Below are 23039 nucleotides of genomic sequence, written 5' to 3'. Positions count from 1 at the left end.
AGGAACTCACCCATTCATACATCAGTGTACACAGACACTGAGGGCCTTGCCCAAGGACACAACAACAGAATTCATCTGTGAGAGCTAGAATCGCACCGCCAACCTATGGATCAGTGGATCTGACCGCTCAACCCTAACATCTGCATAAAGAATCTTTGGACTCTGTACCCAAAAATATAAAGATTAGAATTTTAGCTTATTTAGATATGAACTTTTTTGTAGCTTGCACTTTAGGAAATGTATCTTATTCTCGTACTATACACTGTGTGCCTATAACGGCAATATTATCTCGTAATACGAAACCATGCAATGCATGATTTGAATAGTGAATGTTTACCGGCTCTCTCGAAGGTGAAGATGTCTCCCTCACACTTGGCTGCACTTTTCGGCGTGTTGGGCTCCGAGCTACAGCTGGACAATCGTCGGGTCTTCCTCCGTGGAGAGCTCGGGTCTTCTGGGTTTGCATCGAGATCTGACATGTTATGTATTATTAGAATCATTTTTGTTAAAATTATGATGTCACATTGAATGACTTACCAGTGGAGTTGCGTCGCTTCTTGCGGTAGCTGCCCAGGATGGCTCTGGGAGAGGTGGCCAAGCTCTGCAAGGTGGGAGAGGGCAGCACCTCCTCAGGTTTAAACTCAGGCAGCTCAGCAAAACGCTCCTCAAAGTAAGCTCCAGATAAGACCCTGTAGCAACATAACAAACATTAATGATACTTTGCAGCTGATGTTATCAACATTCCCTGGGAGTGTGATGCTAAAGGTAGGCACTGCTCTGTCTGAGGTTTTGTTAGACTTTAATCTGAGCTTTTTACCGTTTAGGTGGAACTAAAAGAGATTAAATGATTTTTAGTGTTAAACAAGTCCCTCTCAAATAGCATTACATTCACAAGCTATTTAGCATTAGCCAACAGTTTTCCAGTTAATCATTCTCATCTTTTAGTTGAAAATCAAACACCTAAACAGGACCATGAACACTCGTATTGATCACAGACTCCTGAAAATGTGTTATTTATTGAGTTTTCAAACAATCTTTAAACTTTTTTGGCAACGTTTGCGAATGTGTGCACTGTGTCTCCATGCTAACTGCTGAACATCCCCCCGTACACATACATGCACAACCTCCCCAGTGTAATGTCACTGCTAAGTATCAATTCTAATTATTCTGTTCTTATTTCCTTAATTTCTTACTGAACATTTCCTCTTTGTCTTTCAAACTGTTTTTATTGATGCTCAGAAAATGTTAATAAAAAGTAATATTTATGTGAAAAGGAAGAGCAGCATAATCCTGGTCTAAAATGTAAAATATCTATTAGAATAAAAAGAAAAAAGCCTCAGCCTTACTCAGTAGTTAGTAAGAACATTTCATTCAGAATCTTCCAGAGTCTTTCCCTCCTTGTCCAGTAAATTCATACAACATTAGTAATCAACTAGAAATTGAGAAATTCTTGATGGGCTAAAAACATGCCCTTTAACTAGATGATTAAAAGGGGCGCTGGCAAACGTTCTCAAATGTGTTAGGATCTTGCTCAAAAACAACTATCCTATGTATACAGAGAAGCAGTAGTTAACTACATCTTTATATGTGAAAAGGCATTTTCTAGTCCTGTGACTCCAAAAACTCCTGGTAACTCACTACCAGCTTTCTTCTTTCTGCTGATATACTTAGACATAATTTTAATCCTAATAAAAATGTGAGCACCTTTATACGCTATCAGCCGATTCATTGACTAAACAGCTACTTCAGCCCTACACAACATGTCCAACTTTTACTATAATTTCTTCTGAAAAAAAAAAAAGACATATCTCCTTGACCCTCTCTTCTGCATCTTCTCTTGCTCTAGGTCTCCTTTATTGTTCACCATCCCTCTATGCAAATAATCATAATCCCTCCAAACCATCTCAATCTGGCATCTCTGACTGTACATCCGTTAACAACTGGTAAAACATTAGCCACACCATCTGTTAGAATGTGTCTGAATAATAATATAATAAGCAAAGATGCACATTTGCATTCAGGAAAAATACCAAATTTTTACAAAGATGGAAAGCTGGCCACAGACAAAAAATGGCACTTGATGTGTTAAAGTCAATGAACGTCCTGTCCGCTTATTATACCCCTCAAGCTGTTAAACCTAACTGTCCTTGAGCTCTGAAAGCAACAGAAGCTTCTGGAAAAATCAACTGTTCAAAAACACAAACTTAAGACCAACCAGATGGAACAAACAAATGTATTAATAACTAAAGCATGGCTGAAAAAGACAATAGAAATACAGTACAAATCCTTATATGTGTATAGTGACCAATTTAAGAAGTAGATTCTTGAATTCTCTAATTTACTGTCTACTATAAATGTTTTCTTCAGATTTGTGTGAAAACTTGTATGAATACAATTTTAAGTGAAAATGTCATTGTTTCCATTTTATTTTTAATTTTTTGTAATTTTTTATTTTTATGGGGTATTAAATGCTAACATATCCCATATTTAGATCACCACGTTACGTTGTTTTGAAAAAGCTATAATCAGTGAAAACAACATATTAAAATGTTTCACAAGTTTCACTTGTTTTTGACGCTCTGAGTCTCCCCTCCTTTTGCTCTTTGCTCCTCATGCAATGTCATCCCCCCTTCAGAGCTCTATCACAACACAATCAGCATACATCCCGCTAATGAACATGCACATACTGCACATCGCAACATGTTTGTCAAGGAGTGTACAGTTTTGTATCATGTTTTTTTATATTAATGGAGAATTGTCATGTGGGAGCATGGATGACATTGGTTTGTGGGTTAGTATTGCAGAGAATCTTACAGTTAACTGTGAGGAGGGTTCGAATAGAGCCCGGGAGGGATTGCAGAATTACCAAATCATGCATGGATGACATCTAAAACCTCTTCACGTATGTTTTTGATAAGAGAACAAATGGTATAAAACTATAAAAATCGATTTAGTATAATACCCCCGCTTTAAACACCATAGTAACTTTTACACATTTATAATAAAAGAAAAATGTAAAAAGTGAGACTCCTAATTTTATTTTGTTTTATAGACTGTTTTATAGACTATTGTGGCTATTTTAGCTACTATCCCTACTTTCACTGATTGGTATCAACTATAATAACTTGAGTGTAATGTAACTATCTACAAAATCTACAAAACAGAAGACTATAATTGCTCATATTACTACTGCCACTACTACTGCTACAACTGCAGCAATTATTAAAAATTTTTAAGTAGGACATACGAGTCTGGTGTCTTCTTGAGTGGAGGAGGTCTGAACTTGGTCTTTTTGGAGGGACCTGGTTCTGTGGGGGGAGGAGGAGGGTCCAGACCTGAGGAGGAGGAGGCAGGAGGGGAACAATGTCCCGCCTGGAGATGTCATAAACAAAATAACAAACACTTGTTAGTTTCTAAGCCAAGATGTTTTAAAATTTGGTACAAACTTTTGTTAAATACGATACTGTAACTAACATAACTGCCTGGAGCAGACTGACTAAAACATAAATGTTAATCTGTGTCTTGCCTATGGACACATGAGCAGTATTCACTAAACAATGCAAGAACTGAACTGCCAACCAATGTCTACTAATGCTCCACTGCTGTCTCAGACCACGATTCAATTACATTACTGTAGTTGCAAAAAACAAAAACAAAAACAAAAACAAAAAAACAAAAAAAACAAACAAACCAAGAACAACTGAGTTCACAGTGTGATTTAAAGGTGCACTATCTAACTTTTTTTTACCAGGCAGAGCATAAAAACACATTCTTATTGACCTGTGTTCTGACCTCTCTGTTTCCGATGGCATACTCCTCTCTCTCTTTCTTCTTGTCACTACTGTCTTTCGCTGCTCGTTCTCTCTCCGTCTCATTTGGCTTATCCCAGCTCTGTCCATCGTTCATATTTTCTTCCTTTATGTTTTGAATCATCTCTCCATCACTGTTTCCTGCAACATTGTTAAAAACTTGGAAATTTGAAACAGAACAGGTTGGACTCATTAGATGTCATAACATTCTAAACTGCCAATAGTTTAAAGTTGCACTATATAACTTTTCTGGTGGGAGGAGGTTGTCTTTATTGAGATGTCAGTGTTTTGTTAGGAATGTTCATCTGTATGGCATTAAAATGATCTATCGTGCATTTAGTTTTGTGCCCAGAAATACACAGAATAACAAGCATTCTTAGACTATTGTGCGCAAGAGATCTGACTTGTGATACTGGCGTCACCTGCTTGCCTCCATGGAGTTTTATGTCATACTGAGGAAAATTCTAGGCAAAACAATGGCATTTCAGGGTACAAGCAGGTCGTTGACCCCTCACCAGAAAAGTTACACAGTGCAACTTTAAAACTGAAGTTCAGAATAAGTTAGAATTTTAAGGTAGAATGTGCCTCACACTTGTAAAAAGGCTCTTTTTTTTACCTGGTTTATATGTAAGCAAATTAAACAAAAATGGCACAAAATTCAATGTCTTCTCTATCAACCAAATGAACTAAGGAGATGTTTTTTTTAGTGATAAGCAGTTATTCTAACATACAAGCATGAGTATTGTCCATTGAAAGGACTTTAAGTTACAAAAACAGGACTTTAAGTTACAAAAACAGTTACAGTAGTTTTTAGTACTGATGGCAATAGTTTTAACAAATTAAAATTTAAAACACAATATTCCAAGTGATTTATGCTGAAATGGCTAGTACAGTACAATAATTCTTCAGGCTTTTTCTGTACATGTATTTCAGTTGTATAAGCAAGATTTGGCAACTCATTTATCAAAATCTCTGACTTAAATCTGGAAGGCAATTCAAATCTAAAATTAAAATATTACCAATTAATTTCTCAAGCCTGAATAAAATATACAATATTTTTGTTGCATTTGCCTTACTCCTATATTCTGAATCTAAAAATGTAACTCGCTTATGACAATATTTTTCTTATATCAAATCACTGTGTACGTCCATTTGAAAACAACACAATGTAATAATGAAAAGCCATTGAAATTATACACTCACGCTGCTATTGCTGACTCGTGCTGACATCAGTGTATAGTCCTACAATACAAAGCTATTTTTACAACTGTCAGTGTTGTATTTCATTTGTCCCAGGGCACCTCTAAACGTGTATACAGAGAGTTCACTTTAGGAAACATCCATATTAACTGGAATTAAAGTGATATTTTAGACAGACAGCAGGATCTTATAGTGACTATGCTGTACTGCTGAAAATAGAGCTCACAATTTAGACAACAGAGACTAAAATTTAAATATCTAGTACATTTCATGATTACTTCAATAGTAGTAAAGGTAGTAATAAATTGAAGTCTATATTAGCAACAAACAATAGTAAACAGTAAATAGTAATGTTGAATTATAGAAGATACGATAGACCTTTTTTGTCTCATAATGGGGAAATTACAGTCTTGCAATGCAAAGGTCAAACCCAGCAGGAAAGTAGGAAAATGCAATCCAAATCAAGACAGAATTATACTACAAAGATTTACAATACACTAACTAACTAACTAAAACTAACACAGCACTATGGCAGCTGAGTAAAGCTATAAAGCTACAGAACTTTGTATAACAAGTATCTCTGGATGTGGTTATGAACAGTGCAACATGTGGACAAGAATAAACAGCAGGTAAAGTGACTTCAGTGTGTATGTTACAATACTGCACATGATTACTACAGGTTGGTGACGCATGTACAGGGCTAGCATTGTTCATGTCTGACAACAGCAGGAAGGAAAGACCTGTGGAACCTCTGCTTCACACAGCGAGGGTGGATCAGTCTGTCACTGAATATGGAGATGTAACAATAACTATGACATTTTCATGCTGCAAAATATCAAGCAAAGATATGATATGATATATTGAATTTCAAGCTTTTATGCCTGTGTCGTTTTCTTGCAGAAGTTAGCAAACAAAGCAGAGGAAACTACTACAGCCAAAATCAAAAAATATTAAATGTTTTAAATCTATCTTTGTTCTTCAATAGCAATAACAAAAATTTAGAATTAAAGGCTTGTCTAGGCATTTGAGAGAAAAATATATAGCTTTTTACAATACTGTTTTTGTAAATAAGTGTCAGACAGACAATTTTGCAAGGTGAGATTTGTATATCATAGCAAAAAAAATTTAACATTTACAATTTAAATATCATGTCAGATTTTCTGTTTAATATTTGTGTGTTAAATAAACATAATTCAGTATTTTGAAGTAATTATATTAAAATCAAAATTATTTGCTTTGGATCAACATAAAATAATCAAATGGAAAAAAGGTGATGTAATATATTTAAACAGGGTCTACTTTAAATGTTTTGAGAATAATAAATTAATCTCTATAGCCCTCACCTGCAGTAGTGACACAGGTCTCTGGCGTGGGGTTATTTCCACAGCGGGATGTCCCCTGTGCTCCACCCTCCTCCGCCTCCGTCTTCACCTCCATCTGCTCCACCTTCACTGTCACATTCATGTGTGGAGTCACTGCGGAGCCAGGAACCCCGGAGCCCAGAGGCGAGCAAGGTCTGACCGGGTCCAGAGCTGCTATATTGGATGGGACAGTCGTCACGGGGACCACTCCAGTTGCCAGGGCGATTGTTTGTGCAGGGTAAATGGCAGTTAGGACCTGAGGAAGATGAAGGATGCATTTAGGATAATGTTAAAAAAGAGCTTGAGATTTTTTGCACATTAACACATTCTGAGCTTGGATAATAATAAACCAATGGAGTTTTGATGCAACCTTCTTGAAACTATTGTTTGTTTTACTCAAAATGATTTAACTTATTTTAATGTGTGCCCTTTTTTAATATAAATTTTTATTTAATAATTCTGACACTATAAGTGATAAATGTATTTACCAGCAGTGACACAGTAGTTAACGGTGCTAAAGTAGTTTCATATACTCCAGTCCTATGGACATTTTGCCTACTTTCAATAGAATCATCCATTTCTGACAAATGCAGAGCTCTACAGTTTTCATCGACTATTTTTATGTTCATAACATAAAAAATCATGTAATGTAATGTCATGAAACCATGATGATAATAATAACAACACACTGGTTTTATGTAGTGCTTTTCACAATAACACAAAGACACTTCACAATACTTTAACACAAAACAAGGACAAGACAAACAAAACAAGTAGTGAGAAAGCAGTTATTAGTAGAGGTTATAAGCTATAAGAAAAAGGTGAAAAGGTTTTGAGCTGTTTTTTGAAGGTGTTTAAAGAGTTTGGATGTCTGATGCGGAGGGAGAGGAAGTTCCAGTGGGTTGGGGTTGTGCTGTTCTCATAAAATAGACAATGACAGTGCATCTTGTTTAAAACTTGCAAGAAGAACTGGCTTATGTTTATTTTATATATAAACCAAAGAAAAGAGCACTGTTTTTACTTTGCCAGCAGATCTCTTACCGGACGCCCCGTATTAGCAGTGGCCTGTCTGGTTGGGGCCTGTGTCTGGCAGCTGAGAGGGGAGGCGGGGGTCAGCAGAGGAGACTGGACCAGGGTCTGACCAGGGGCAGGTGCGAAGGCAGTGAAGCCCAGAGTGGCCATAGGCTGAGGGAGGAAAGTCTGTCCCGGAGAGGAGAGGGTCTGGTGGGTCGCTGCTGTAGGACCCCCTGCACTGGGCTGGACAAAGGGGATCCTAAAACACAGGGGGGTATGAAGGGTTAACGAGTGGGTATTATGCAGATTTTGTTTAGCTTTCTGCCATATTATAATATTGTTCTCTCATCAAAACATGGCTAATGAGGTTTTAAATGTCCTCTATGCCTATTTCAGTATTTTAGCGAACTCTCCTGGGCCCCTATTCAAACATTCCAAAAAAAAATCCTATTATTAGAATGTAAACTGCAAATCTAATAGCAATGCTTGTTAGAAAATCACAATTAGATATTTTTCCCAACTCAATCAGAACAGTTCACAAGTACTATAGAGCATTTCTCTATCGTCCATACTGCTTTATTCATCCAAAGGCACAATAAGGACACTTGTAACTTAGTTGGATTCAGAAAATTACTTCAAGCTAAATCCTGATTCTCTGAAATTATGAAACCAAACACTGGTAAACAGAATAGTGACAAAGGGCCTCATTTATCAAGCATTTTTTCATGGTCAATGGCTAAGCACACTAAAAGTGGAGCAAAAACCCAACATAATTTCTGACAGACACGCTAAAAGAAGACACAGCACAATTTTGCACCTATGAGTGAATGAATACGCAAAATGCCACCACGTATCCTAGGGATCTATTACAAGATAAATTAAAAGTAAAAATGCGAGAATATTGTTTATATATATATATATATATATATATATATATATATATATATATATATATATATATATATATATATATATATATATATATATATATATATATATATATATATATATATATATATAATTTTAAAGGTGTACTATGTAACTTTTCTGGTGTGAGGTTTGCCATCTGTTTGTCTCAATGGAGATGTAATTGCTTTGCCGAGAATATTCCACAGAATTATTGTTGTTATTATTATTCAGTTTCATGTGTTTTTATAGCTAAAAATTACTTAAAAACATGCATTCTTACTTTGAGTAAGATCTTCTTGTCTCTATAAGATAGATTTAATGCTATATTGTGTAACATTCTAGGTAAAACAAAGTTTATGGTGATAAGCAGGTGACATCTAAAATAGCAAATTGTGTTATCACCTAAAATGATCATCTATTTTAGGTGCCATAGGTTGCCATGTAGTTTTGCTGCATATGTGGTACTTGTGTTAAACACACACATCCCGGACTATCTCAGTACAGTTCACTGTTTGAAGCTACTGACGTTATTGAAGAAATATCCACATGTGTAAATAAGTTTTGATTGAGCGTCTGATGACAGTGACCTGGTGGGAGGCGGGGTCAGGAGCACAGTCTGCGGAGGAGTAGCACCCGGGGCCATCACTGTTGCCACGGAAACAGGGAAGGGGCTCCCAGAATGCACTGCAGCGGCCGCTCCTCCGTTCGGGTGAGACTGGACCACAGGCATGGGGGCGATCTGGATGATCTGAGCAAGATGGAAATAAACAAAGTGGGCAGAAAAAGACGTTTATAAATGTACTTAGTGATATTTTTACAGCAACATGTCAAGGCCCTGTGTGAAGGAGGAGGTTCAGTGTTTAAACTCAAATAGTTTTTTTCTATTTCTCTCTACTGCCTCCATTTAGCCTTTAGCCTCTGCATCCTCTTCTCTCACACCAGCTAAGTTTGAGTCCTGTTTCACTACATCCACAAATCTCCTCTTTGGTTTTCCTCTTGGTTCTTGGCAACTCTAACCTCAGCATCATTCTTAATAATAATGAATTAGTCTTATATCACACTTTTACAGATGCTCAAAGTCGCTTTACAATATTGTTCATTATTCATTCCATACTTTATCTAAGTAACTATTGTAACCACTGAATAGCTGAATATTGAAGAGTGAAATGGGAAATTTACTCAGGATGGGCGGTCATATTGCAGCTGCATATTTGAGCATGATTATCACTCGTGAGCCAAATAATGCGTGAGTACATGAAATTTAAGTTATCAGTCCCATACCTTATTTCCTGTCTGGGAGCCATTCTGCATAGGAAGGGGCGGGGCCACAAGGGAGATGGATGGAGGATGAGGAGGAGTATTTCCTGTTTGCACTGTAGCCATGGGAACCACCATCTTCGTCTGCAGAACCGGCGATTGGGTTTGGACTAATGAGGGAAGTGAGAGAGAGAGAGAGAATTTAAAAAAAGAAAAGAGATCTTGCATCGTGGAGAAATGAATGAGAGGATACTTGAGGACACGGGCATGGGGAGGTTGTTTCCTTATTTAAAGGGACAGTGTTTCGTAAAAATCAAGGTTATATGAGGTGCGGAGGAAGTATTTTGAAATGTCTACGGTAGGTGGCAGTCGCAGTTTGGAAAGGCACAGAAAAGTGGTGGCCTAAAATGAACCGGGGACAAGTGAGGTGAATGGGAAAGTTGACACACTCCCACCTAAAATCTATTTTTTCATATGTAATTCAGAGCTAATTCAAGATACAGTGTTTGTTTGTTAGCGACTATCTCTAAATGTTAGTGACAGATTTTAATGAGTATGGGCTACAGTGTTCAAATTGAATAAGGAGCTGAAAAGCTGCTACATGATGCGTATTTTTAGGTCTGTGATTTGTGTGACGGTGGAGCCCCTGTCACTGCAATTTTATATACTGATAAAGTGATGCAAATATATATATATATATATATATACACATACACACACACACATATATATGTGTTGTTTGACATATATATATGTGTTGTTTGAACATTTTTATTATATTTACAAAAGGTAAAAAAAGAAGAAACACTGTCAACGCTGTGGGGACGGGAGCAGGTTGGCAGGTTATTTAAGGTCGAGAGCACCACATTGTGTTCCATGGGCCACGCTGTAAAACACAGGCAGCGGGTAATTAATTAGCAAGGCTTGAGTAACAAAATGAATACATTTGGAGTCATACAAGTTGTAATTGTGTCAGGCGGCTCGAAGCAATGCGGGGGGCGTCTTCCAGGTGGTGTCTGCCAAAAGTGCTTTGACAGACTTCAGCCTGTTACTTCCCGGTGGGAACTTTGAAAGTGTAGGGGTACTTGAGGGTTTATAAAGATGCATATTTTATATCCTGAGGAAAATGGCAGGGATTTATATAATTGGATCTTTGTGTTTTTATTGATAATTGTGTATATATATATGTTAATATTAATTCTAATGTAAAGTATTGCAAGGGTTTCTGTCACATTGTAAGAAGAGAAGGACTAATTGGTTACCTGAGTAAATAGTAGTGGCCATTTTAAAAGTGAGATCAATTTTGTAGTCCAATGAACTTTGCTCAAAGTGCTATTGGAATAAAGCTGTCATGTAAAGAAACCATTCTGGGCTGTGGTATTTACACTGATGCCTCTAAGACTGCTCGACCACCCATAATTTGAATAATAAGCCAACATCTTTACCAAACCTTTAAATGACAGCTCCAAGGTACTATGAATAAAATTGACAAAAATTATCTAATTTTGAAAGATTATGTACAGAAAATATAAAGTCAGTGGACTTTTTATTGAAAAGTATATGACCTTGCATTGCATTTTAACCTTCAATTTTGAACCATGTGGACACAACTGTTGTTTTTAATTTAAGTCTTTTCCTGACTTAAAACATAAACAACCTCCCCCTAGTAGACTATACTATTCATGGGTTTCAGTTTACTGTTGTATGCAACATTTTGAGGATGTTTTACCATTCAAAAGATATCTTGTGTTAAATTGTAAATTGCTATGGCAACTCTCCTAGTTTTTCATCATTGTGAAACCCATGAATGCTGGAAACTTTGACATATATTCCAGATTGTGAGAAGTTGGACTCATGCTATTAGAGACTTAATCTTTAATGTTTTTGCTCTGCTCTCTTATTTAACTTTTTCTTTTCTTTTTTTTTTTTTTTTTAATAATTAATAATATAGATATTACTTTACACAGCCTGTGTAAAGTTATGCTGTTCATATGATGTCTTAATATACTAATTATTAGATTTGCTATTAGATACTTGAAATGATCTTATCATGGATTTTTTTTCAACAATTAGTCTATCCACTTGAACATGGATGAGTGTAGTATGTCCATGCTCATTTGAGATTTTTTTCATATTTAAATACAGGAGAATGTAACAGAATCCATTAATAAACTGTTGCTTTAAATTAAGTTCTTAATAAAAAGAAAATAGGACTCAATGAAATTGGGTAAGATTTGTTAAATTATGCAAAATCTTGTTTTTGAGCTTTCTACCATGTTATAGCATTGTTCCCTCATCCAAACATGCCTGAAGAGGTTTTAGATGTCATCCATGCATGTTTAAGAATTTTAACGATCAAACCCTCCTTACTTCTGTGCAACGCTCAACCCACAAGCCTACATCATCCATGCTCCCACACGACAAATCTCCATAAACATGCAAAAACATGATACAAAAGTGTACATAGATCTGATGCAATGTGCAGTAGTTTCATTAATGGTTACTGATTGTGTTGTGATAGTACTCTGAAAGGGGAGTGACTTAGCACAGGAAGCAAAGGGATGGGAGACTCAAAGCGTCAAAATGAAGATGAAACTTATAAAACTTGGTAATACGTTGTTTTCTGCTAATATAGCATTTTCAATACAATAACAGTTTAACATGGTGATCTAAACATGTTATAAATTAAAAGTAAAGTAAAAATTATTGTCAGTTTTACTGATAATATTTCTGTAATTAGTCTATCCACGTGAACATGGGTTAGTATAGCATGCTTGTCGACACAATAGGTTCAACATTTGTGAACTATATTTGTCGATATAACTCTGCAATATATTTAATTCGACCCACGCCCATTTTGAGTTATATATATATAAATATAGGAGAACATCAACACAGTCTATACATAAACTGTCCCTTTAACTGAAGTCCTTAACAAAAAGACAGAAAATAGCAGCGTGCAGTGGCTCTTGTGAATAGAGAGTGATTAAGAGTTGGTGGGCGTCCCGTCAATCAGTCGTTCCACTTTACGTAAGCCAATTAGGTCTATTTTCAGAGCATCCTGGACTACACAAAAACGCCTGTAAACAAAGTATTCAATCTATGAATGAAAAAGCAAGGACAATGAGCGATTAGACTAGGTACATACAGAGAAACATCAACATTTCACACATCTAGTTTGACCCTGTTAGTGGTAATTGTTTGCAAGCTAAAATTAGACAGTGAATGGTGGTCGGAAGTTGACTAAATTAGATATCATTTGGTTTATAAGTTGAATCATTGTAAATCATGACTAAGGTGACATTAGTGGTAGAAGCTATATGAAAAAGAAAGTTTAAAAAAAAAAAAGGTTTAAAGTACATATGACAGATTAAACTACTCATTTCACTAAAACATAGTTAACACAATTATATTTAAGATTTAAAAAAAAATTCTATTACTATAATACAATTTAATTTTTTTTTATTTTTTTTGTGAAGTTTATAATTAGCACTTTTATTTATTTATTTCTAAACCATTGTCTCTGAATTTTCAGTGTTGATGACATAGGTACACGCATTCTGTTTTAAAACTCCGCCCTTACTTCCTGTATTTTTCAACTTTCTCCCACAAACTTCCAGCCTGACAGTTAACGATGCAAAACTGTGATAAATATTTCACAAAGGTACTATCCCACCAAACCAATAAATAATTAAAACCATGAAAACCTGCACTTTAAACATTGTCAAAAGAGCATAGTCTACAATATACTTTTAAAAACTACTTTTAATAAGCTCGCCATGTACAAAGGTAAAGTCGATTGTTCTGAATTTATATATGGAAAATCAATTTCTGGGAACTGGTCTTGTATTGTGACTTTGACGTGACATTTATGCTAAACAGCCAACATGGAAAGAGGAGATTGTGCATGGGGCAGCATAATGTGTAAGAAAATACATATTACATTACAATAACAATAAGGGCAGGAGCTATAAAAGGTCTTTCTTAAAGTTTTTTTCAATCCAGTAATTTTTTTAATGGATTTGACTAATAAGATGCGTTCATGTGACCCTGTTCTAGAGTACCTAGTTTAAGTTTAAGTTTAAAGCTGGAGGATAGGTCAGATTTCTATGGGAGGATTTGCTATTTAACTGACAGATTGCAGATTTGTTGACCTGGTTTATAGTTAATATCTCTGTAATTACTGGGCCTATTTACATGAAACAAAAACTGACACAAAGTTCAACCTCTTCTCTGTGGATATAAATAAATAAGTGAATTCATATTTTCACAGTACCTTCAGAATGCGGTGACTTTATTCAACCCCAAAGATGTGATTGTGACAGTTATGGATTTTAACTTTCGATATTTCTGTCAAAAACAGTCAATATCCCTTAGAGTTATATAGGCCCCTGCCCTCTATTTGAAATTATGACAGCATCAAATGAATGTGAACGCAGCCTATTACATTAGTGGCATAAACAATGTTAGCTAGTATGATCATCATGGTTAGTTGGTAAATACTACAAGTCAAATAACAATTAAAAATGTCATCCCAAATTATTATAAGTGTAGTTAGATGGTTACAAAGTTTTGGTTTGGGTTTTGGTTGGTCTCTGTCTCACCTCTGGTACCGGGGCTGACCGAAGCCACTCTTAGTCCCACCCCTGAGTGCACGCCATTGGCCATGCTGGCAGTGGTGGGCGGTGAAAGGACCTGAGGGGAGGCGGGGCTTTCGCTGGGCAGGAAGTACTGCACCAGTGGCTTGGGCAGGACAGGCAGGGGGATGCTGTGTGGGTGTGGAGGGGCGAGGAGCTGGGACCCTCCAAAAACTAGGCTAGTGACCAATGCACTACCATTGATGGAGTTTACATGGATGGGGGAGGAGGAGGACAGGTACCCACCCCCTGCTGTGACTGGCTGATGAGATCCACCTCCTCCAACCAGGAGAGTGAGTTTCTTGTCCTGAAGAAGTGAAAAAACAATCGAAATAAATTATCCAGTTAGATTATTATTGATGGGTTTCAGTCACATGATTCTTTTCCTATTGTGGAGGCCATTTTGAGCACTTTTTACCATTCAAAAAAATAGAAGCCAATGTTTTCAGCTGTTAAGTGCAATGGAAACAGTTTTAATTTTAAAGGTGCACTATGACCTTGTTTCCACTGGTTTCCACTTTGTTTCCACATGGATTGGATTGGTATGGGCTGTAAGTGTCTCCACTGCCTAAAGTGAACCATACCCATTTGAAGGGTCCGAGGTGGACCCTGGAGGGTATTAGCTACCAGTGGGGTCTGAGGCTGGTATGGTATGGTTAATGACAAACCAAGATGATTGAACAAGTGAGAAGGAGATACATACATAAAATAATAATTTCTCACCAAACGCTGACTTGATCTAGTGATAAGACACTGTATTTCCAGTTATGGCAACGGAAATGCTGACCTCACATGCTCCGCAAAACAAAGCTAGCACAAATGCAATAGCTGTTTTCTATTTATTGATGCACACCACTAGCATAGATCAAAAATGTTATATTTCCAGTGCATAATGCATCTAACATGCGCCAAACCAAATGCATTACATAAAGAGGTGCTAAAACGTAGCTCAGAGAAATTAAATAAATGCAGAAAAAGCTGACAATAAACAGGAAGTAGTTTAGTGTATACGCTAGTTTTAGCCACATCTCACAGCGCCTCAAATTTGGAATTATTATCTTTTTGTGCATTGCTGAGATTGGCTATACAATTATGGGTATAATTAAAATACAATTTAGATTTTATTGATTAATAAAACATGATGTAGTAGCTCTGCCACCAAAAAAGTTACAAAAGTTACATAGTGCAGCTTTAGCAAAACTGTCAGAAGTGCATTACCTTGCTATCCATCTTGCCCCTCACAGTGGAATCTGCTGGTTTGCTGGCGATGGGGACAGGCGTGCTGGCAATGGGACGTACCACACTGGTCACCATGGTGGGAGCCGTTTTCATGCCCAAAACCTGAGGGCAAAAAGTGGACAGAGCCTGAGACCCTACCACTTGCTCCGTCCCATCTCCTGAAGCTAGAGTTGTATGCTCAGATTTGGGTCCCCTTTCGCCTGCGTCCTGTCCCCCATCTGTGCCTCTGCTCCTGATTTTGTCAGAGCCCTCCTCCCCTTGTCCTGTGGAGCCCTGTCCTGAACTGGAGTCTGGGTGGGAGATGGAGGGAGAGGAGGAGGGCAGAGAGGAGCGAGACACTGGCTGGAAATCGTGGTGCTGGAACAAAAGAGAAAATCAAAATTTGAATAGAAGTCTGTAATTCAAATGCATTTTATTAAATAAAACATGCCAAGTTAAAACAAAAATAATAATTTTAAGTTAGAAGTGAAACTATATATCATACAATTTTCAACTGTGATATCATTCAGTCAACAAGACAGTACAATAATATTTCAAGAACAAGACAATTTGGCCTATTTACTTTAAATAATTTGAGACTAACTTTTTTAATTACTTTGTTCTTGTCAAGTTATCACACATTTAGGGCAATTTACTATTTTGTTGTTGTTTATTTTATTCTATTTAGGGTTTGATTGAAAGTCTATATTTATATTAACGTATTTATTTAGTCCTGAACATGTATCGTAACATCATTTGTATTTTTATTGTTGACTTCCCAATAATTACATATTATACTGAGCATAAATACCTGTCCGTCTGGTTCGTCCTCACTGTCTGTCACTCTCTCTTTACACTTGAGGTCAATGGAGCCTTCAGGACAAGAATCCTCTGAGAAAAACAACAAGTTCAAAATACATTTAAAACCAAGCAGGCACGAGGCACACTCACCTCAAGGCAAATAACTTTTACCTTAAAGGTCCTCTTTTATGTAAACTTGTGTGAACTCTAAGCCATGCTATAATCGTACCTCATCAAAAACATACTCTGTGTTGTCTTAACCCTTTATTATTAGTCTGTGTACCTCTCAAAAGCTCAAGACGCTCTGTTCCACCTTGTGATGTCAGGTAGTGGTAGTTTTCAAGTTAACAGCTCCTTTTAACTTTTGTTCACTGGTGGTGGGCAATTCCAGGAATTAAATTATCTAAATGATTCTAGTGAAGGTGTATGGAGTTTAAAAACACAGTGGGGCACTTCCTGTATTACCACATGACATTACAATGTGGAACAGAATATTTTTGGTTTGAGAGAAGAACACAATCTTGATATGCAGAATCTGTGTGTTAAATATGTGTGAATGAAACAAAACTCCAGGTACGTTTTTGATGAGGAAACAACATAACAGATCACAGAACAGTGTAATATGGGCCCTTTAATAATGTCTACAATTTTATTCTCAGTATTATTGTTTAACTTGAATTATTATGTAAATTATTTTTCAAACTTTAAATAAAATTACAACCATTACAATGAAAACTTGTTTAATAATAAAGGGGACATTTAATTACTACAGAACAGCAATTTGGTGGCTGATTTCCTCACAATCACCAGAGTAGTGTTGCTATATACTCTGAAGAACAGCTATTTCAAAATTTTGGTGCAATTTGCTGATTCATTGACAATACTATATCTGTTACAGGAAGTGAAAGTCTGGAAATAGTTTTTTTTAGCTGACTGAAGGTACTAACCCATGACATCATCGTCCCCCTCTTCCTCACAGATCACCATCCTCTCCTCATCGCTGGTCACATCCTCACTGACACCGCCAAAACGTCCCAAAAGAGGAGGAGGGCGACTAGGGAACAAACCTGGACCGTCCTCCTGCAACAAATAACAGAAGCACACTTAATACACTGTAATCTAATTATTTATGTGATTCATTGTGTTTTCTGTCTCTACAGTTTTAATATTAATCAGGATTCTTTTAAAATCTGAAAGCATTTTAAACAATGCTCAAAGTCCCCATACCGCTGGTTGGGAAACACTGACACCGTACTACTCAAATAGTGGTGCCCCAAATAATGAAATAGCTTATGATATATACAAACCCGAATGTTACCGGCTCAAAAAACTCTGGTTTACTTGGTTGTCTAAAAACCCATAAGTTCCCCATTCTCATCTAGACCTGCAAAGATAAGTCACCACTGCTCTGCACAAACATCCTTCACATTCTCCACCACTTTGCCACAAACACCATTTTTCTTCTAACGCACTTCAAATGAGTCCACTCACTTTTGAGATTTTTTCATCCAAATGCCCTCGGAAAACTCAGTGGGATCCTCGATCTTCAAAGCCTTTCCCTGTTCACTTTAAGCAGCTTTGAAGGTACAAAACTACACCAGTGTCTGCTGCTTCTCCCCCAAGTCACAGAGGATCAGGGCCTTCACTCTAGCACTTTTGTTTTGAGAAATTCATTAAACGCTGTTGGCATCGCCTCGCTTCATGTTTTCATGCTTTGATATCGGCTGCACAGTTTGAAACTTTATGCTTTTAAGTCCACAACATAGTATTAGAAAACAGTTTAATCTTTTAATAGATGCTATCTGGGATTTGCATGTATTTAAGGAATTATATTGAATCAAATAACACATTTTCTGTTTTTAGAATGCAAAAGTAAATCTACCTCCTCATACTGGTGTATTCTTTGGTCATAGTTTAAGTCTATTTTAATTGTATATGAAATGCATACAAGAACGTAATCTTGTTCTTGTCATGCAAGTTTAGCTTCATGTCTGACCCTCACAGTCTCCTTCACTCTTATAGCTGACTGCTTTGTATACTTCATTTTCAACTTGCTCCAAATGTCCACACACCTTGTCCATGTCTTTCTCTCTCTGCTCCAGCGTGTGCACAGCGCTTTGAGAAAAGGCCCTGGGACGAGGGTGCTGCCCCCCAGAGGCAGCTCGACGCTCTGTACCCCCCAACCAGGGCTTTCCCTCCACCCCTGGGGACTGCGGGTCTGTGGGAGAGAGGACGCAACATGATACATAATTACTGACCAAGTTCCTCTACCAGCTTTCACAATATAAAGTTCTAGTACTACGGGAATTACTAAAATTCTGTGCCTAATAATGATGGTGCAATAACTATTAATATGCAAACCTATGCTTTCGGACATGCTCCTCTCTCGCGCCTCTTTGGGGGTCCCGCGGCCTTCGGATAGGGACTTCCTCCGGTCTTTGTTGCACCACTTCCAGTCAGGGTGGGCTCTGAAATGGGCCTCCTTCACCTGAACATGGGAACAAAAATAATTTAAATAAAATCAATACCACACCCCAAAGTTCATATACACTTATAGTAAAATGTTACCAATAGAGCTAAGCTACAAACTGTTAGTTGTACATTTTTGTCTTGCCTCAGCACAGATATATTGAATAAGCAGCTCTTGAGGTCAGAATAAGTTAGCTGTGTATTCTATGTAGCTAATTAAAAAGTATTTTAAAATCCGATAATGGGAAAGTGCACTTATAGCCTGCTAGTTGTACTTAGCTTCATCGTGGTTACCTCTTGTGTGGAAGTGTTTAAAAACTCATCACTGTGAATAATTAGTATGTTTGGAATGTGAGGAATAACTTTGGACCACTGCAAACCACTGTTTAATTTTCCACATCTTTAAGACAGTAAAAATCAGGTACAGCTCCTTTCAGAAATATACTTTGTATAGCTTTTTTTTAAGGTGCACTATGTAACTTTTCTGGTAGAAGGTCTGCCACCTGTTTGTCTCATTGCAGTTATCAATTCATATTTTGCAACTGATACCATCAACATTCCTTAGGGGTGTGGTGCTATCTGTAGGCTCTGCTTTGTCAGAAGAACTTTTAGACATTGATCTGATTTAACACAATTTAACACATCAGAAAGAGCTGACTTAGTTGGAACTGCAACAGGTGAGATGATTTGTGCTGTTAAACAAGTCTCACACACATAAAATTACTAGCCAGCAGCATTAGCCAATAATTTTGCAGTTTCAGTTTTTCAGTCACTCAACTTTTTTGTTGAAAATCAGACACCTAAACAGGACCATGAATGCTCGTATTGATCAGATGCTCCTCAAAAAGTGCTGTTAAGTTTTCAAACAATCTAATATTTTTAGCACTGTTTGCTAATATTTATATTGTGTCTCCAAGGTAAGTGCTGGACCTTCCTCCATAGAGATACATGTAGAGCATCTACAGTGTGATGTCACAGCAAAGTTACATATAAGCCCTATTCTTACAGATTTATTTCCCCATACCAGCTATTTAAAATGTACTTACACACTTATTAATTAAACGTCAAATGCATGTCACTGCTAAGTTTTTTCTCACACACACTTTTATATCGCGCTTTTCCACCCTCAAGGCACTCAAAGCACTTTACATCAAGGAACCACTCACCCATTCACACACCAGTGTATGCAGACACTGGGGGCAAGGTGGGTTAAGTGTCTTGCCTAAGGACACAACGACAGCATTAATCTGTGAGGGCTGGAATCGCACCGCCAACCTGTGAGTCAATGAATCTGACCACTCAACCAATGATGTTTATGTTGAGAGCGGGATTTGAACCGCCGACCTTCGGATCAGTGGACAAACAACCAACTGAGCTACTGTCGTCAACAGGGAAATCTATCTCTTGGCCCACCATAAAACCATCATAGTCTCCTCTATTAATAGGAAACACCGCATTATAATACCTGGAAGGCGAGGTCGTGGTACTGCTGCTTCTCGTTGGGCCCCAGTGCGTACCACCACTCCCCCAGGATCTTGCTGACAGTGCGGTTGTCCTGGTTTGGGTGCCTCTGATGCACCAGGGCACGATGACGTTTACTGAAGATCATGAACGCATTCATCGGACGCCGGATGTGGTCCTTCTCTCTCTAAATACAATATAAAACAGAGAAAATTTTTATGGAAAATGCGATATGAAAATATTCCACACTACGCATCTTTTTGGTCATATGTGTGGACACTGAAAAAAATATATAATTTCTGTTATTAATAATCAAAATCATAATCATGTTAGTGTTTTGCAGGCATCAGCCAGGGGCTCCAATGAGAAGTGTATGACAGTAGTTTACAGAAATTTATCACCTCCCCCCTAGGGAAAGGATAAAGCATGGACCAGCTTTTCAGCATCTGCAAGGGTAAAGAAAGGACGGAGATTTTACGATGTTGAAGTAGTGAGTTGATGAGTTGAAAAAAACAAAATTTTGCAGAGATGTTGGATATGGGTTTGAATGTTGAGGATTAAATTTTACACCCAAGTTGGAAATAGAGGGAGCAAGTTTGGTGTGATGGCCAAGAAAAGAAAAACTGATAATAGAAGTAGACTGAATTTGGTGGAGCTGCCATTGAAAATGGCTTCGTTTTGGAGCTGTTTCACTGAAGAAGTCATCCATACCTTTTTCTCCTCCAGACAAAGAGCAAGGGCAGGTGGTGTTGATGATGGTGCTGAGGGGGTCGGTCCAAATGTAAAGCTGTGTGTCATCAGCGTAACTACGCAATGAAGTGGCATGTTTGGAGATTATTTGATTGAGTGGTAAGATATACATGTTGAAAATGCAGGTCCAAGGACTGAGCCCTGGCGCGCTCCACATGTGACCTGATGTAGTTTGGATTCTACATCACCAAGAGTCACAAATTCAAACTGACTGGTCAGATATGATTGGAACCAGCAAAGTGTAGTTTTGTAGTTTGTGTAACAGGATGTGATAATCAATGTTATCAAATGTTGCTGTGAGATCCAACAGTATCAGACGTGATGGAGAGTCCTGGTCAGCAGCCTCCAAGAAATCCTTAGTATTAGTGAAGTGGGTTTTATCCTCTTGATAATGCACTCAACCTCTTTCGAAGTGAAGGCATTGAAGTTCAACAAAGAGTGCTCGAGACCAGGATCACCAGCAGTCAGTGGTCCAGTAATAGGGTTGCCAAGGGGGGTGTGAATGGAATCCACTTTAGTAGTAAAAAAAAAAGTCCATAAAGTTATTGCACTGTTTCCTTGTATTTACAGCTGATGTGTTATTTATTATAGTTATTGTTTAAAGGGGTGCATGGTCCTGAAGGATATGATTTAGGCTGTTGTTATAGTACAGCACAAGGTTATCCACAGGTAAAAGGTGTGAGGAGGCTGGAATGTTTTTGATGGTTGCACTCAAATTTTCAGAGTTAAAAGATTTCCAATTCCTGAACCTAATCACACGGTGTTGCCTGATTAATGAGGACTGGGTTGGGAGTTTAAATAAGATGGCCTTATGATCTGAAACTCATAAGTTCAGCAGTTGAAGGTTAGCAGTAAAGTCAGAGTTTGTAATGACAAGATCAAGAGTATGGCCTTTAGAATGTGTGGGAGCACGGAGAGTGTACTGATGTGAGATGGAATCCAAAAGACGTCAAGGATGATAACCTTTGCTGATGTGGTACAAACTGTAGCAAGTAGCTCATGTATTTCTGTCATAAAGTTTGGATGACTTTTAGGTGGACATTATTTGAGGAGAATTGTGACTTGGAGCAGATGCTTACATACAGTATAAAGGTTCTGCCTCCAAATGTGGAATAGATAGGCCATGGGACAGTTGTGAGAGTTATTTCATTATAATAGAACACTGCCAAACCCCCACGATGGCCAGAGCTACGTGCTTTTTCAATGTAGGAATAGCCATTTAGACAGAACTTTCTGTATGGCACACAGGTCAAATTTCTGTGCGAGGGGGTCCCACTATAGCTGACCACTGTGGCTGAGTGTATGAGACTGCAGGAGTACACAAAATTTTGATGTACCGGGGGTGATTTAAGATTCCGAGAAGTTTAATGACAGTAGTGTCTGAGGGAATTCTGTAGGTGTTTAATTCCAAGAGTTGCGAGACGGTGTACTTCAGCATTTCCACCCTGCAGGTCACAAACTAGCCAGATGCTAAAAGGTTTACACACAGACCAACACTGGGCAATGGAAAAGAAATTGGAAACAGCGTAGCAGCAGCCGGATAGGATCACACTGGAATCACCAGCAGACGACACGCATATTCCCCTGTGCACCGTGGAAAACTCCTTGGCACTACAAACAGGGCCACCCTGCAGCCAGTGGAGACGGCAGCTACAGCAGGTAGGAGTAAAAACCTTACACAGAGCTCGGTTTGGAGATCAACCTAGTAGGAAGATCAGCCCCATCTTCTCTCATATAGTGGATCTGGCAAAAATCCAATGAGCAATGTGCATCAAAATTCACTGTGGCAGAGAAGCGGAGAACAGACAATGCCAGTGTCCTTTATGCACACGCAACAAAAGAGGTCAAAAGGTTTTAGAGTTCAACAGTTGGTTTAAAGGTCGACTATGTAACTGTTCTGTTGTTGTATCCATGAAAATGTTATTGCTTTGCCTAGAATGTTCTAAAGTTTTGCATTAAACTTACCTATATTGCATTTATTCAATAACAGGTGTTTTTATGGCTCATAGTACCAAAAAACATGCCTTTTACTGCGAAAGGATTCGCCTCTCAAGATCTAACTTGGCCTGGTGTTTAATGCCATTTTAAGAATAAGAAATCATATTCAGCATTTATTTCGGGATATTTTTTCAAGAAATTACTACACAATCTAC

General features: G+C 37.7%; 1 protein-coding gene across 2 annotated transcripts in view; it reads right to left on the bottom strand.

Annotated features, from left to right (window-relative positions):
- cica (capicua transcriptional repressor a) overlaps positions 1-23039 on the bottom strand; it is a 64141-nt gene that overhangs the window by 4085 nt on the left and 37017 nt on the right. The window contains exons 7-21 of one of the 2 annotated variants that reach the window (XM_033975092.2): positions 20141-20323; positions 18568-18694; positions 18279-18424; positions 17154-17286; positions 16217-16296; positions 15406-15783; positions 14155-14494; positions 9575-9720; positions 8881-9041; positions 7412-7643; positions 6353-6626; positions 3793-3950; positions 3248-3372; positions 538-689; positions 338-472 (exon numbers count right to left, since the gene is read on the bottom strand). In XM_033975092.2, the coding sequence (XP_033830983.1) occupies positions 338-472; positions 538-689; positions 3248-3372; positions 3793-3950; positions 6353-6626; positions 7412-7643; positions 8881-9041; positions 9575-9720; positions 14155-14494; positions 15406-15783; positions 16217-16296; positions 17154-17286; positions 18279-18424; positions 18568-18694; positions 20141-20323 (2770 nt within the window). The remainder of the gene's footprint in view (positions 1-337; positions 473-537; positions 690-3247; positions 3373-3792; positions 3951-6352; positions 6627-7411; positions 7644-8880; positions 9042-9574; positions 9721-14154; positions 14495-15405; positions 15784-16216; positions 16297-17153; positions 17287-18278; positions 18425-18567; positions 18695-20140; positions 20324-23039) is intronic. The other variant, XM_033975093.2, reaches the window with a different exon arrangement.

This window comes from Periophthalmus magnuspinnatus, chromosome 11 (genome assembly GCF_009829125.3).
Source record: "Periophthalmus magnuspinnatus isolate fPerMag1 chromosome 11, fPerMag1.2.pri, whole genome shotgun sequence".
In the NCBI taxonomy this organism is placed as follows: Eukaryota; Metazoa; Chordata; class Actinopteri; order Gobiiformes; family Gobiidae; genus Periophthalmus; species Periophthalmus magnuspinnatus.
Note: the sequence above shows the minus strand (reverse complement) of the source record. Positions and strands in the feature narration are given on the sequence as shown.